General features: G+C 29.9%; 8 protein-coding genes and 1 non-coding gene across 9 annotated transcripts; 2 read left to right on the top strand and 7 right to left on the bottom strand.

The window, feature by feature from the left end:
- Nucleotides 1-333: 333 nt before the first annotated feature.
- On the top strand, nt 334-699 carry SWS2 (mitochondrial 37S ribosomal protein uS13m SWS2; the record flags this gene model as incomplete). The annotated part of the gene is made up of 1 exon (XM_064859138.1): nt 334-699. The coding sequence occupies one exon, from the start codon at nt 334-336 to the stop codon at nt 697-699; it is 366 nt and encodes a 121-aa protein (XP_064713947.1).
- A 114-nt stretch (nt 700-813) lies between these two features.
- Nucleotides 814-3,603, bottom strand: PMS1 (ATP-binding mismatch repair protein; the record flags this gene model as incomplete). Its single annotated transcript, XM_064859137.1, has 1 exon — nt 814-3,603. One exon carries the CDS (start codon nt 3,601-3,603, stop codon nt 814-816), a length of 2,790 nt encoding a protein of 929 aa, XP_064713946.1.
- Nucleotides 3,604-4,286: 683 nt separating this feature from the next.
- SAL1 (Ca(2+)-binding ATP:ADP antiporter SAL1) lies at nt 4,287-5,933 on the bottom strand (the record flags this gene model as incomplete). Its single annotated transcript, XM_064859136.1, has 1 exon — nt 4,287-5,933. The coding sequence occupies one exon, from the start codon at nt 5,931-5,933 to the stop codon at nt 4,287-4,289; it is 1,647 nt and encodes a 548-aa protein (XP_064713945.1).
- A 467-nt stretch (nt 5,934-6,400) lies between these two features.
- On the top strand, nt 6,401-7,492 carry END3 (End3p; the record flags this gene model as incomplete). Its single annotated transcript, XM_064859135.1, has 1 exon — nt 6,401-7,492. The coding sequence occupies one exon, from the start codon at nt 6,401-6,403 to the stop codon at nt 7,490-7,492; it is 1,092 nt and encodes a 363-aa protein (XP_064713944.1).
- A 117-nt stretch (nt 7,493-7,609) lies between these two features.
- Nucleotides 7,610-7,951, bottom strand: SNN1 (Snn1p; the record flags this gene model as incomplete). The annotated part of the gene is made up of 1 exon (XM_064859134.1): nt 7,610-7,951. The coding sequence occupies one exon, from the start codon at nt 7,949-7,951 to the stop codon at nt 7,610-7,612; it is 342 nt and encodes a 113-aa protein (XP_064713943.1).
- A 378-nt stretch (nt 7,952-8,329) lies between these two features.
- Nucleotides 8,330-9,280, bottom strand: CMS1 (Cms1p; the record flags this gene model as incomplete). The annotated part of the gene is made up of 1 exon (XM_064859133.1): nt 8,330-9,280. The coding sequence occupies one exon, from the start codon at nt 9,278-9,280 to the stop codon at nt 8,330-8,332; it is 951 nt and encodes a 316-aa protein (XP_064713942.1).
- Nucleotides 9,281-10,788: 1,508 nt separating this feature from the next.
- On the bottom strand, nt 10,789-10,886 carry PWA37_002574. Its single transcript has one exon. It is a non-coding gene; the product is annotated as a tRNA-Tyr (tRNA).
- Nucleotides 10,887-11,408: 522 nt separating this feature from the next.
- Nucleotides 11,409-12,944, bottom strand: PWA37_002573 (uncharacterized protein; the record flags this gene model as incomplete). Its single annotated transcript, XM_064859132.1, has 1 exon — nt 11,409-12,944. The coding sequence occupies one exon, from the start codon at nt 12,942-12,944 to the stop codon at nt 11,409-11,411; it is 1,536 nt and encodes a 511-aa protein (XP_064713941.1).
- Nucleotides 12,945-13,126: 182 nt separating this feature from the next.
- On the bottom strand, nt 13,127-16,009 carry PWA37_002572 (uncharacterized protein; the record flags this gene model as incomplete). Its single annotated transcript, XM_064859131.1, has 1 exon — nt 13,127-16,009. The coding sequence occupies one exon, from the start codon at nt 16,007-16,009 to the stop codon at nt 13,127-13,129; it is 2,883 nt and encodes a 960-aa protein (XP_064713940.1).
- Nucleotides 16,010-16,039: the final 30 nt, after the last annotated feature.

The raw sequence follows: 16,039 nt of genomic DNA, 5'->3' as shown, positions 1-16,039 counted from the left end.
CATACATCGTCGCAGTGAATTTTTTTATTTTCAACATTTCAAGGAGTTGAACAAAAAAAGAAAAAATAATGTCAAGATTTGATTGCAAGAAACAAACTAAACTTTTTTTTCTTTTGGAGTGTGTTCCTCCTGTTAAGGACGATAATATAACTATTCAAGGTGGATTTGTTGGGTGCTATGTTCAAGGGTGTAAGACGATACATATTTACATGCATACTTGTTAATAAACAGAGTTGTTCTGTAGGTATAGTGTTTTATATTCTTAAGGTATATATTGTCCGGTGAAAAACAAGAAAAATATCTCCATCCTTATATATTCATGTATATTCAATAATGGTGGTTCATGTATTAGGGAAAGCATTCAAGGGGAAACAAGTCATTAATATAGCTTTAGCTTCTAAGATATATGGTATCGGGTTAGCGACTGCTACCAAGATATGTTCCAAATTAGGGTTTTATCCATGGATGAGAATGCATCAATTATCTGAATCACAGATATTGAATCTAAATAATGAATTGTCTAATATGACTATTGAGGACGATGCAAGGAGTAAAATTCGTGCTAACATTGCATTAAAGAAAAAGATTGGTTCTTATCAAGGTTTTAGACATGAGCATCATTTGCCTGTTAGAGGCCAGAAAACTAAGAATAATGCCATGACAGCAAGAAAATTAAATAAATTGAATAGATTGGGTTAATAATACTAAAAATTAACTGCTGTGTAATAGAATAAGGAAAATGACAAACATTATAACTTGTATATACGTTCATAGCCATATATATATATATAAATGTACACTTATATATAATCTTTAATATTCATAATCATTTGTAAAAGATTTCCAATCCTTTAATTCCAATAAATGTCTCATTGTGGGTCTACCATGTGGGCAATTCCAAGGTTTATCTAAAGTACTCAAATTGTGTACGACACGTTGCATAGTCTTACGTGTCAAGGGTTTTCCTATCATTATACTCATTCTACATGCTCTCATGGCAAACATAGATCGAATTTTCGAACATTTTATCACTGTTGATCCAGTACTACTTTTATGCGATCCATCATTTTCTTTAATTAATTGTATTAATTCATTAAAATCATTTAGATCAAATACGGTTTGTTTGGATATAGGCACACTTAATAACGATATCTTATGGCCAGGGTCATTATCCTCATCAACTTTCAGTTTAAAACCATTAGATTTGAAAACATCTAAATTCTCAAGGATTAAAAATTCTTCAATAATGTTTAATTCTAATGGCTGTGGAGTAATCAAACTTTGACATTCAATTACTGTTTCTTTTTGCAAAGTTTCAAAATTGTACTTTTCATCACTTGCGTGTTGATCTACAATAAATAAATCATGGTTTTCACCATTCTTTCTTACAACAATAATGAATCCAAGATTAAACTGTCCAACAATCTCCATTTTGGCAAATTCTTTCTTGTTGAGTGAAAGATTCATATATTCAATGTCATCCTTAATATCGTCTTCTTGCTTAATCATAGTATGATATCCATTTGTTCTTTTTATAAGGTTGTTAAAGTATTCAACTTGATCATATTGAAGTATTGGACCGTTAACATTAATGGAAGTCTCTAAAATATGGTCTAATCCATGGATTTTGTATTGTTTGTTATTATGTAAAAATTTAGAATGAGACTCAACAGCTAGGGATCGATTCATTATAGTCTGATCATATGAATCTTCGGTAAAAGATCTAGATACTTTAATATTTAGATCATTATTTTGTGGCGATGAGGGCATAGATTCTAATTCTACATATTCTTCAACATTGTCCAAGAATGAATTATGGGTCTCATCCCTGGATAAGTCATTGTGATTAGTATCTATATCTTTGGGAAATTCTATATCATTTGTTTCTTGGGAGTATTTAGCTTTATAATTTATTTCTGTGCCATCGATATCTATCTTTAATATCGTATTGTCTTTGTTGTCATCATCAGCACCATCATTATTATTGTTGTTGTGTTTATCGTATTTGTTTGATTGGTTACCCTTATTTATAGAATTGTTATCGACTAATCCCCACTGTTTCATTGCATTTCTAGTAGAAAAGCGCTTATGTGAAGTTGCTTCTTCCCTCTTATCTTGTTGTTTTTTATTTCTCTCTATTCCCTCTTTGTCGTTATTAAAACATTCTTCTTCTTGCCCATTTTTATTGTCTGGCCTTTCTGTATTTTCTTCTATTATTGTGTCTGATCTTATATTATCATCTAATGTTACATTAATAACAGACTCGATCACTTTGGCTCTCTTTGAAGGCCTTAAAGTTATTGTCCTCTCTTCATCTTGAATTTCTTCATTTTTTAAGTCATTGTCATCCCTCTTTAATGTGCTGCTATCACTTGATGATAACTCCTTTTCTAAGATATCATCTTTAATTAATGGAATATATAGCTCTTGACTTAACATGGAATTCTCAACTTTTAATCTTTCTTTCTTTACATGTATATTTGATTTAGGTAGTTGTAAATCTTGGTTTTGGTAATATTTCATTAATTCTTCCTTGAATACATCAATCACATACTGTTCGTTATGTAAAAGAACTAACCTTTTGTCGGGTGTCACATTAATATCAATTAATTGAGGATTTACAACAAAATTTAATAAAACAAATGGGTATTGAACGTTATTAAATGATCTATAAACCTCATTACAACATTTTAATAAACTTGGATATTCAATTGGTCTTCTGTTAATATAAATATATTGTCTATCCTTTGTGTTTCTTCCACAACCAAATGAATTTTTGGATATGTAACCTTTAACATTAATCTGATAATCAATATCTGCAATATCCACTGTATTCTCATACAATCTTGAAAAATGTCTCGTTATTTGTTCTTTAAACTGGTTTAAATCTAATGTTAATTTAATCTCATCCAATATATTACCACACGATGAACCAAATATAGTCTTGATATTTTGTAAAATGGGGTGTGATTTATCTTGTGAGACCTTTGTAGCTAAAATAATTGATTTCTTACCGGTTGATGTAATATTAGTCACTGTAATTCGTATTTCATCCTGGATCATGGCATAGCTTTGTAATAATGATACAGATTTTGCAAATTGTCTTTTAGAAGTCCTTAAAAACTCTTTACGTCTCACAGGTAAGTTTTGAAACAATTCAGAAACTTGTACGGTGGTTCCTTTGTTTCTAGATGTTATACTTTGTCTTAATAGATTGCCCATCGAATCAAATTCTAATTTCGTACCTTTAGGTGTCTTCTGTGTAGTTATTACTTCTACTTTACTGATACTACAAAGTGAAGACAATGCTTCCCCTCTAAAACCTAATGTATTTACCGTGTAAACATCTTCGAAGGTTGAAATTTTGGAGGTATAATGTCTCTTAGCTAAAGTTTGGTAGTCTTCTGGATCTATACCATCTCCATTATCGGAACATTCTATACCATCTACACCGTAATTTTTAAATATTATATCTATTTGTGATGCATTTGCGTCGATACTATTGTCTACTAATTCCTTAATTGTAGTCGTTAAATCTATAATCACTTGGCCAGATGTTAGCCTTTGTATATCATTAGATTGAATAGCTTTAATATTGGTCATTTCTTTTATCACCTCACTTCCACTTTTCAACCAAAATTTTAAACACTTATCTTGGATTATCAAACCATGTATAATAAAGAAACAGTTCTATTCTCCATTGAGTATATTCTACACAAATGTGTATTCACTCATAACAAAAAACAACATATATTAATCGTTCTTGTAAGTGACTAGGAAGATGATATCTTTGCGTATCAATTTTTTTTTCGATCTTTCAGACTTTATTTCTATGTAATAAAAGCCATGGTGTATATTAAGGATTATTGACAAGGGATACTACATAGGATAAGTTACCTTGAAAGTCAAACAATAAGATTCTGGGAGTTTTGGTTGTTTAGATGTATGTATTCTTGATTGAATTTTTAAATAGTATATGTAGATATGTGTATGTAAGGATAGAAATATATGCAAGAGTTAGAAATATATGTACAGACTACAAAAATAAATGATGAGTCTACTTGTCAACAGTAGGTAGCGATAAAATTAATGAATTAATAAGAATAAATAGCAGAGTTAGTAGCAGTAGTAAATAAATAGGTGATGAAACGATTCAGTTAGGGGGAGGGAGGAAATAATAATGATGAGGATGATGACGAAGACGTGTAATAGTAAATAATAGTACAAGTATTAAAAAAGAGAAAGGAAAAAAAAAAAAGCTAGAATATTCAAAAAGAGTAATCATTCTAGATTAAACATGCCAATGTCTTCAAGTTTTCATAACATAAGTAGCTGATTGATACAGCAGGAATTACTTTTGCTAAGGTCGGTACTAGTCCTTTATAAAGACCTTGATAACCTTCCCTGGCTACAGTTTGTTTAAAGCAATCAATAAACCCCACATAAGTATACGGATGAGCAAATGTTCCTTGTGCTTGTATTCTTGTTCTCAATAGATTTATAGGATATACTACAGTAGCACCAACGGATCCACTAAACGCACCGATTGGTAACACTGCCAGGTTATCTAATTTTAACTTATCACTTGGAACTCCCATTTGTTTGGCTTGACGTTCAATGTACCATCTTTTCAAAGTAGTAAAAGTTCCTAGATCTAAAGCAGCATATGGAAATATCCCCATCAGTCCTACAGAAACACCACGATAGAATATAGATAATCCACCTTCCTTGTACATTTGTTTTGCTGTGTCTATTAATAACCTGTTACCATGTAGTGGATTATCCAAAGGTGCGCATTGAATTCTGAATTTCAATGTATCAATTGGATAACTTGAGAATTGGGCCATTACACCAGAGATCCCCCCAGCCAAATATGTGGCCATTTGTGAAAGATTTTGTGGATTTTCGATGCCTTCAATCTTTGAAATGAGTCTTTTTACTAGTTCAAAAGTACCAAACTTGATAGATGACTCGGGGAACACTTTGAATGCATTCAAGCCATTCCCTACATAAAATGCCTTAATACCACCTTGTTTATAGAGAGATGTGATAGCTTTAATTATAGGTGATCTGATCTTATTAATATCAGCCTTAGGGTTTTTTACTAGTAAATCCTTCTTTGAATTTAATAAAGTGGAAGCTAAATCAGTTCTTGCAATTAAAAACACTTTAATTCTATCAAATGGTGCTGTACAAGTACGAGATATTACACCCGAAATTCCACCTGCAAGGAAATAGCTAAACCCACGAATGAATTCACTAGTCGGAGTAATATCACCTTCCGATGATAAATCTAAATCTTCATTAGACAAGTAATAATATGTGTAAGCTGTATTTAAACGTGATCCTTCTTCCCTTGGCATTAAAATTAAGAAATCTCTCCATTGGTTGTAGGAAATATAATGATCAGGATGTTCGTTAATACTATTTACCGTAGAGTTAGTATTGTTTTTTGAACTCCCTGTATTATTATGAAGCTTCCAATGACTTGGGTTAAAAGCCCAGGTTAAAAAATTATTTAACGTAGATATTTTGCCACCAGTACTATTATTGGTAACAATATTATTATCTGTTAAATTAGCTTCTTGTATTCGAGACAAGTATTTGGAGACTTCAGATCTACGTATATAACCGTCATGGTCATTGTCAATCTTATCAAACCCATTAGCTATTTGTAGCTCAGCCTGGATGACATAACATGTAAAATCATCTAAATCAATATATCCATCATGATTGATATCCATTGATTTGAATAAAAGATCAATAACTAGATCATTTTGGCGTAATGGATGGTTTTGCAAGTCTAATGCATTTTGAAATGTGGCCTTATCTATGTATCCTGTATTTTTTATGTCTAATTGGGCAAATAGATGAAGGTACCTTTGATGTCTGGCTTCAGAGGACTCTAGATTCCAATATTTGCTTCGCTTCATAATCAGATATATTCACCCCTTGTATCTATCCCCTCGTACGCACGACACGACAAAACAAATCCAATACAAACTATAATTGGAAAGTTACTATGCTAAATACACTATACTCAACGGCATAGATAAATTGTGTTTCACTTTTGTTTTATTCTCGATGGGTCCTTTCGTGGTCTCTCTCTCTCTTTTTAACTTTAAAGTCTGGAAAACTGTTGTATGTCAAAAAAAATGTAAAAAAATTGGAAAGCCACAAAATTTTGCGAGAGTTTTAAAAAGACCTCAATTATTGGAAATTGATAAAGGAAGGAAAGGAAGGCAGTCTGTACGAAAAGAAAGGTTAGCAAATAAAGATATACTATATATGTTGATTGTCTAGTGTGTGATATTCCTATATATATACCTATGGATGTATATTTCCCTAACACACTAATACGAAACGGAATCAAAAGGGGAAATTAAAAAACTCTATAACAATGCCTAAATTAGAACAATTTGAGATTAAGAAATATTGGCAAATCTTTTCTGGTTTAAAACCAGTAGATCAAAAAGTAACACACGATCAAGTTTTGCCAATTTTATACAATTCAAAACAAGATTCTTCTGTATTAAACAAGATTTGGTTCCTTGCCGATATCGATGATGATGACAATTTGGATTTTGAGGAATTTGTTATATGTATGAGATTGTTGTTTGACATGGTAAACAAGAATATTGATAAAGTCCCTGATGAATTACCTGACTGGTTGATTCCTGGAAGTAAATACAAATTGGTTAAAGAAAGGATACAAAGAAAGCAAAAAGAGAATGAATCTTTGCCACCACAAAAGGAGCCACCAAAAGTAGATTGGTATATTTCACCGGAAGACATGAAATATTATAATCAAATATTTGTTCAATGTAATAGTAATGACAGTACAAATGATGGTTCTGTAACTTTTACAGAGTTGTCTCTTCAATTGAAAAATAAATTCTTCAATATCAGTTCAAGTGATATGGAAAAGGTTTGGAAATTGGTCAATCCAAAAAATTTAAACTCAATTGATAAAGATCCGGCTCTATATTTTATTCACATCTTGAGACAACGTAATGACTTAGGATCATTGATACCTTCAGACGTACCCAAGAATTTAGAAGGTGTTTTTAATAAGCAGCCAATTCAATATGATCTAAAGTCTGAGCAAGCACAAGTTAAAAGAAGCACTATTAATCAATCAACTACAACATCTGAACCAAACACTTCTACTAATACTGCTATTGCTAGTACTACTAATGACTCTATCAATAATACTAATAGTTTGCCTAATGTTGACGCAAACATTGACATGAATAAAATTACAACTCTTGAGGATGCTAAATTGATTAGAGAGCAATTACAAGGGTTGTTGAACTATAGAAACGATAAGTATGTTAATGGTCAAAACTTTTCAGCCAGAGCATCAAATTATAATTTGCAATCATTTATTGAAGATCTTGATAATATAGAACAACAAGTCAATGAATTGACAGTGTATCTAAATCAAAAGAAGCAGGAATTGAATGACATAAATGATGAACTAAGTAAGTAAATAAATAAACTGTTATGAATATAAAGATATGTATATATATATATATAAGTATAAAAAAAGGGGGGAGTGAGAATGAAAGAAAGAAAGACTGTTTTATTTTGATTTCTATTCATTCGTTCATTTATCTTTTATATTATTGGAAAATTCTAAAAGTGCTTGGTTTCTTTGAACTAATTTTGAATATCTTTTAGTTAATTTTTTCAATCGTTTTTCCAGATGATTCAATTCCTTACACCAAAGTTTATACTCATTTATATCATGTAACAATCTTTCCTCCATATCCAACGATTGGCTTATCTTTCTCATTGTAATTATTAAGATAGCTTGAGATTCCCTTAATTCGTTAATAGATTGTTGGATTCCGTCTAAATTACTTGACAATATAGAATATACACTAAGTTCGACTGGATGTACATTTTCATTATTTGTTTGATCTATCATGTTGTGTGGAGAAGACATATCCAACAAGTGACCGAAAGTGTAAGTAAAATGGCCCCACTTTTGCTATTAATATAAACTACTTTCTTAGTCCTGGGCTATCCTTTGTTTGCTATAACATTATATCTGATCTTTTCACATACGTAATAGTAACGATAGTAGAAGAGATAGTTCTGTGACTTTCATAGAGTTGTCTTATCATTCGAAGAATAAATTCATCACCGGTTTGTATTTCAATAAATGAAAGAATTAATGGAAAAAAACGATAAGAAAAAATAATTAATAATGATAACAATGATGGTAGTTATAATAATTAGCGGGAAATTATTAATAATGGCAAAATATCATAGATGATGAAGATCTCTGTATTTATAGTTTTATTTATATAGATAAATATATTTAGTATAGAAGTATTTTAACTGAACTTTTATTGTCTATAATTGTCTTTAATACTTTGCAAAGTGTCATAGTATTTTCAAATGAAATTAACGAATTGCTTTTGTTGTCTAAATAACTTGCATCCAATATTATATCCAATTTATCTTTACCTTGGAAAAAAACATCTGTTGAGGCAAGGATTTTCTCCATTCTAGTTGGAGTTGCAATAAAATATTTAATATTTGTTGAAGAGGAGGAGACAGGTGTTGGGCTGGAATTTTTATTCTTTTTTTGTTTTTTATCTTTTAAGTTTCCATTTCTTTGATTCTTATCTGTAGTATTAGTATCATTGTTATTTAAGATATTCGTCACAGTAGTTATATCCTGGTCTAATTTATTTTTAGCGAAAAGTTTTACAGAGGTTTTACTACCACCTAATTGTCTAAACACATCAGCTATTCTCTTATTGGACATACTGAAAATAATGACATTTGGAGCCTTCGAATAATTTATTATAAACTTGGCTAGATTGTTCAAATCTCTTTCGTCTTTAAAAGGCTCAGTTGAGATAAAATCATTTTTCTTTAAATAAAGGTTATCTAATTCCAATGCACTTAAATTTGGATTCTTTGAACGAATCAACTTAATGAAATACTCTGATATGGTATCTGTATTACTTCTTGGTATCAACTTCTTTTGATTGATTTCGTATTCAATCTTTTCTTTCTTCTTTTCTCGGAACTTAGAGTTTTGTAATTTTTTTTGTCTTTTTGACAATTTTTCAACATTACGATCATCATTCTCACTGAATTCATTATCACGTTTACGAGATCTAGTAGTAGTGTCAAGTTTAGTATCTGATTCTTTCATATTTCCAACTTCATTATCACTTGGAAGGTCAGAGATTGAATTGTCTTCTTGTCCACTGAAATCGTAGACTAGACCGTCATCTAAATCGTCAGGATTGGACATGAGTTGATATATTGGTAATTTGTCTACTTAGCTTTTCTGTATGTTTGATTTATTAAGGGTTTTCTTGTTGTACGAAAGGCACATATCTATGTGTCTATGCGTCTGTACGTATTCTTAAATAGATCTATTAGAATTTCGATCGAGCTCATTGCTAAATGGTAGAACAAAAAAAATTTTTTTTATTTTCTTTTTACAGTGGGAATCAAGAGAAAAGAAGAAGGCGTTAGAAACAAGTTAACTATCTAATAGATAGACAAATAGAAAGATTTATTGATATTTCTGCAAGAAAGTGTAGGCAACAGAATTCAATAGCTGAGAGACATGATAAAAATAATATTTTATGTTGTAATACAAGTTAGTGTATCATTTCTATCAGGAAATATTTCTTTTAAGCTAATAAAAAAAGGCAAGTAAGGTAAACAAATAAGAGATTCAATATGAAAATGGTAGTGTATAAAATTCTTACTATTTTATAAATAATTATCTTTAAGGCGTGACATTTTATAAGTTTATATCTGTTTTGTATAGGTTAATTCCATCTTTACAAAATTATTGTAGTTTTAGGTAAATATAGATTCAGTATTTAGTGTACGTTTAATGATGTCAATTGAAAAGTTAAAGTTAAAGAAAACTTTTTTTTTGTTTTATAAATAAGATTTTATCTACCGAGTCAGTATTTTTGTAAATTGTATAAATTTATTATTTCTAGATATCACCTAGAAAATTTTGAAATATAGTTTTGGGAAGCAACAATTTCATTTATATTTTGCACAGAATACATATAATGCTATTCGCTTAAGATCTGGAAAAATTTTAATCAGTTATCCAGGAGGTGGAATATTTTATTTATAAACTAATTGGTTATGGAATAATCTTAAAGTTCCTGAGGAATGTGACAACTCTCTTGGTTATTATTTTTGGAGAACAGTTGACGTGGATGTGATGATACAAAAACAAATCATTAAGGCGATAATAAGATGAAGGCTTATTTTAAAACCTATAGATATAATATTAAAAAATTACTAAAGAAATGTATTCACAGACTGTAGACAAAAAAGTATATATTCCTTACATTTTGTATTGCAAGGTATTGCATAACTGTAATAACCCTGAGGTTATGTGTTTCTGATAACAGTTAATCTTGTTGAAATCTCAATAATATTTCACTTGGATAGATATAAGATATAGACTCTTTCTATATCTCTAGATGTAATATTCCTATATATCTATATATCTATATCCCTAATCTATGATAACCTAATAGTATACACTTATATACTATATATCTAAACTTATGTAATCCTTGATTCCTTGTTCCTTGCTTTCTCCGTTACTTCCTTATAAATATATTTATGTTGGTTACTCCTGTTTTTATCTATGTTTGTAAAATTTTGAAAAAAGGAAAGTTTAGAAATATATCGTCAACCCTCATTTTTCCAAACAAACCCTAAACAGTAATATCAGGGATATTATACAATAACACACTAAAATGTGGACTGTCAAAAAAATCTCCCGGGGGTGAGTCGAACACCCGATCTCAAGATAACTCAGGAAACAAACCCTTATATTACAGTCTTGCGCCTTAAACCAACTTGGCTACCGAGAGGCAATAACACCATTGGTGTTGTAGTTTGGACTTAGGACCAATTTTTTTTTTTAACAGTACTATTGAACGAATAGTAAGGGCAATAACAAATATATAAGAACGTTATATATATCTAGGAGAATTAAACGATTATTGCTTGTTCTTTTGTATTTTACAATGTGCTACTGTTGGAATTTGGAGCCTTCTGCGTCCATGGTAATGATAGACATCATTAAGTTATAGATACTTGTTATGTTTTTGTATTAAATACCTGTACATATTTATTATATAGTGTATTCAGTATACATTCTTTTATTTACTTTAAGTTTTCTTTTAAAGTTTTTCATTTCTTTTCAAATCTTCGAAAGACATATTTGGTGACAATTAAAATGTTTTCCTGATATTATGTACATCCGTACACCACATAATATATAGAAAAACTAATTAAAAATAATTCTTATGAAAATGACAGTAATAAACTCTCATTTTCCAACATGCCCCTTTAATTGGTTTTTCTTATAACTTCCTCCTGTTCACTATAACTTAATGATTTCCATTACCAGCATTCCAGAGGACAGTGATTGGAAGCAACTCTTTGGGTGTTAATTCATGTTGTACAATCATTCTTAATTTATTTATATCTTTATTAGTAGTGGATTTTGTTAATGGATCTGCAGGATTTTCTTTTCCACTGATTTTTCTTAGACTTAAGTCTGAATCTAATATTCTTTCTTTTAATCTTTCAATTCTAAGTCCCAAAAATTTGGTTCTTGCTTTAAAATAATCTTGTTTCAACCAGTCCAATGCTGGTTTGGAATCAGTAATTACACATATTCTTATGTTTTTAAAATCCATCATCTTTTCTAATTTCAATTTTAATAGCAATGCAATTTTCTCAGCCTGATTTATGGCATCTAATTCAGCTTCTGCTGATGATGTACATAAAATTGATGATTTTTTTGAAAATCCATGGAAAAAATTGTTTCCTAACCATATTAATGCACCACATCTTGATTTAAGATCAAATTCAGATGCTAGCGAAGCATCTGAAATCACCGTGATGTTTGATATATTTTCTACTTCTTCTCTTTTAAAAACAGTCTTTGTATCTTGTGTTTTATAAACATATTTTAGTATTTGTTCGGTTAACTCAATTACCTTTTTATGAGGATATAAAACTAATCGAGCCATTTTACTTACTGCACATTCTATATCAATTCTTCCTCTAGACCTAATATAATTTAATTTACCGATTAACTCTTGTAAATATCTTACTTTCTTCTTGTATTCCTCTTTAGTCATAATTAATTTATCTTGTTTTGGATTTATTTTAAACTTATCAATATCTGGAATCATTTCTTCTTTTAATTTATCATTTAATATCATTGGATGTTCCTTTTCTAATCTCTTTATATAGCTAGTCATGCTTAATGCTATCTCCCCTTTTTCATAATCATAATTCAAATCCATTCCCAAAATATCTGTATTAAGCATATTATTTTTCATTCCACCAACTATTTTTATTGAGAATTGTTTTTCCAATGTATTTATAAATTCATCTAATTCTTGATCTGTTCTAGCAGCAATTATACAATCATCAACATATGCTGCTATCATTAAATTACCATCCTTTGAAACGAATAATCCAGGTGAGTAAATATTATCATATAGACCCATACCATTCATAGACTCTTTTAAGGTTTCATTCCATCTTTTAGGGCTTTGTTTTAGTCCATACAATGCCTTTCTTAATGGAGTAACCTTTCTTGCATTTTTTGGATGTTGTATATACAACTCTTCATTTAAGGTTGCATATAAAAATGCATGGTTGATATCTAAAGTCTTTAATTTCATCTTCTTATTGTTAGCAATAATCAATAGAATTCGCAATGAATCAAGACTTAAAATGGATGTTTCAATATCATTATAACTACTGCTTGTTTGTTGATCGCCTCTACAAACAATTCTGGCTTTATAAGTTCCATCTCTCTTAATCGTAAAAATAGAATTTGTTCCTACGATTTTATCCTTTTGTATTTTACTTTTGTCTATGGCAATATTCAAATCAATTACTTTCATATTAACTAGATTTTGTAATTCTTTATTATACGCTTCTATGAATTTAATCTTTTCTTCTAAATTTTGATTCTCAGTTATAGCTTGTTTATAAAATAATGCTCTAATCTTTCTTTCTGGAACACTTTCCCCCCGTGATTCAGGTGTGAATTCTTCCCATTTTTCTGTAGGAGTAATATAACGAATTATCTTTTTCTTCTTAAAAATCTTCTTAGGGTGTAAGTCTTTATTTTTTTATCAATATTAGTTAAATTAATCTTGGGGATATTATCAAGATTGGTTTCTTCGAAGTTGTTTTCTAATAATCTTTTCTTTAATTCTTTAATTTTAGGTTTCCTTAAGGAAGTAAAGTTTTTTTTTGTCCAGTCTGTAGTATTGGTTGATTTAGTTAAATTATCTTCCTCTTTTGGTAATGTAGATACTAGTGAAACAGATTCTTTAGCATCATAATACTTTTCTTGTTCTTCGTCAATCTTAGCAACACTAATATCATTACTTTCCAGTGCCTTTTCTCTTTCTAGAACTTGTTGTAAACTGTTATTTTCATTGTTCTTTTCCTTTTCCTTTTTGTGTTCAGTTTCTATCTTCCGTTTTATAAAATTTTTAACATTGTCATTAATTTCTTGATGTAATTTATTATTAGTTGATCTCAATGATTTTGATGATTTCTTTAAATTATGTCCTATCTGACCTGTTATGTTTGTATCCATTGTTGTTATTTCTTCATGTTTCAAAATATTTTCTGCGCCTTCATTATTGCTTAATTCTATTTCTGATACTTTCCGTTGTTCAACATTATCTTTTTCTTTTTGTGTGTCTTCTTGTTCTATATTAAGAGTATCAGGTTCCTGTAGTGTTATATTGAGGTCATTCTCTAAGACTAGTTGTTTATCAGTTTCTAATTTCTTTTCTGTTGTATGTGTTTCGTTAAGTTTCTCCAAGGCATATGCTTTACTATGTTTAAATGAGTCTTCAATAATGTTTGTTTTAATTTCTTCCTGTTCAATCTTATTTTTCAATATATCCTTCCATTTACTTACCAATGAGTCTTGCATGAAACTAGCTTGATCATTTTCTTGAGATTTATATGTGCTGTTTAATTCCGGATATTGTTCGACACCAGTATTTTTATTATTATCATTATAATTAGTTTCTGGTTCATATTTGTTCACATTCAGTTCATCTTGTTCATCCTGTTCTGTGTCTACAGTATTTTGAGAAGTAATCAGCTCTTCTCCTAATGACTCTCTTGATTCCGTTTCCTCGCTGATATGTTCTTCTTCAACTTCAAAATCGTCAAACAATTCATCTAATTTAATATTTTCTATGCTTCTAGGTTCAATAATTGGCGTTACATCGTTAATTTCTTCTTGGATGTCATTTAGTAAATGTTCTTTAACTCTTATTTCATCTTCGTGTAAAACATCTACCAGATTATCATGTTCATTTTCAAAATCTGATGGTAACAATGTTACTATTTCATTCTCGTCATAATCAATGTCATTTATATCTCCAATTTTGTTTTTGACCTCATGTAAAAATGTACCAATAATATCATATCCTTTCTTCTCATTTAAACTGTGATTTATTGTATAATCTGGTAATATATAATTTGTGGTACTTATCACTCTTTTTTCTTTTGGTACATAAAAATAATATCCAAAACCTTTTGGATCCTTGGATAGTGTTATAGCCCTTTTTCCTGGTGCTTCTGTTTTTCTGCTTCTGTAATCCCATATCATAGCTGGGGCACCAAATGGTATGAATGATCTTAATTTAATTTTCACTTTATGTTTTGATATTTTCATTAATGGTGATTCTCCAACATTTTTGTTATATACGCAGTTTCTCACATTCACTGAAGCTTTAGCTGCATATGTCCAAAACCTTAAGGGAAGTCTTGATTGTAGCAATAATGTTCTTGTGTCCTCAATAATTGTTCTTATACCTCTTTCAGCTCTTCCATTAGCTTGGTGATCTTCAGTAGAAGTATATATAATATTAATACCGTTTTCGTGAGCTAATTCTTCAACTACGTGATTGTCAAACTCTTTACCCCTATCCATGATTAACTCTTTAACTTTTACATCGAATTGTTTTTCAATCCAATTTATATTGTATCCAATTTGTTCTCCTATTTCATTTTTATTTTTCTTGATATGGGTTGTTGCAATAATAAATCTCGATACACTATCCACCATTATGAGTAAATATCTTTCTTTAACATGCTCAACAGGACCAAATATATCCAAGCTCCAAGAAGCACCTGGTTCCTTTTGTGAAGTGTAGTGATTCATAGAACCAGTATAATGAAAGTGTCGATGTAATTTACCTGAAGCGCATATCTCACACCATATATTTTTAGAATTTTTTTTATCATTTATCATTTTCACATCATCAAAATTGTTCATTTCTATTGATTTTATTATTCCACTGGCTGGAAAATGATTTAAACGTAAGTGAGCTTCTAAAAGTGTGATATTAGGTTTTATCGCTAATGGATTAATAGGTTTAACTGCTCTAATTATCTTATCAGTCATCTTGACAGCTATAATTTTATCTGTATCGACCCATATGGTGTTTCCTAATTTTAAGGTTTTCGTATCAAACTCATTTTCTTTGTTCACTAGCGATTCATACCCTTTGTCTAAGGTAATGCCAGTTTCTTGATATAGTTTGTCTGCAGACAAAATTGTTGCATCTTGTTTTGGAGAATAGTATGCTGTAACACCAATTATTTTATTTCTACCTCCTTTAATTGGTAGTATCCCTTCTCCAAGTATTTCTATTGGGTTTCTATCATCCCCTACACCCCAATATTCTGGTCCTTTTATCAATGATGAAAAGTTTAATAACCAGTCTTTATTGTGTACCAAATGTATACCAGCAGCTGTATCAATAACTACTTTGTCATTAGTTTTATTTTTTGAGTATGTTTTTTTTATCTTTATATTGTACTTATTATGTATATCTTTAATGTTTGATTCTTTTCGAGTCTGTTGTTTTTTGTTCTTTTCGATTTTCATATTCTTTTCTCTGGAATCTATGTTAGTATTCATGTTCTTCATTTCTTTCTTGATGGTATTCAGTTCATTTAC

The sequence above is a fragment of the Arxiozyma heterogenica genome (assembly GCF_036370985.1).
Source record: "Arxiozyma heterogenica strain weizmannii chromosome Unknown scaffold_21, whole genome shotgun sequence".
Taxonomy (NCBI): domain Eukaryota; kingdom Fungi; phylum Ascomycota; class Saccharomycetes; order Saccharomycetales; family Saccharomycetaceae; genus Arxiozyma; species Arxiozyma heterogenica.
This window is presented reverse-complemented; position numbering and strand designations above follow the sequence as displayed.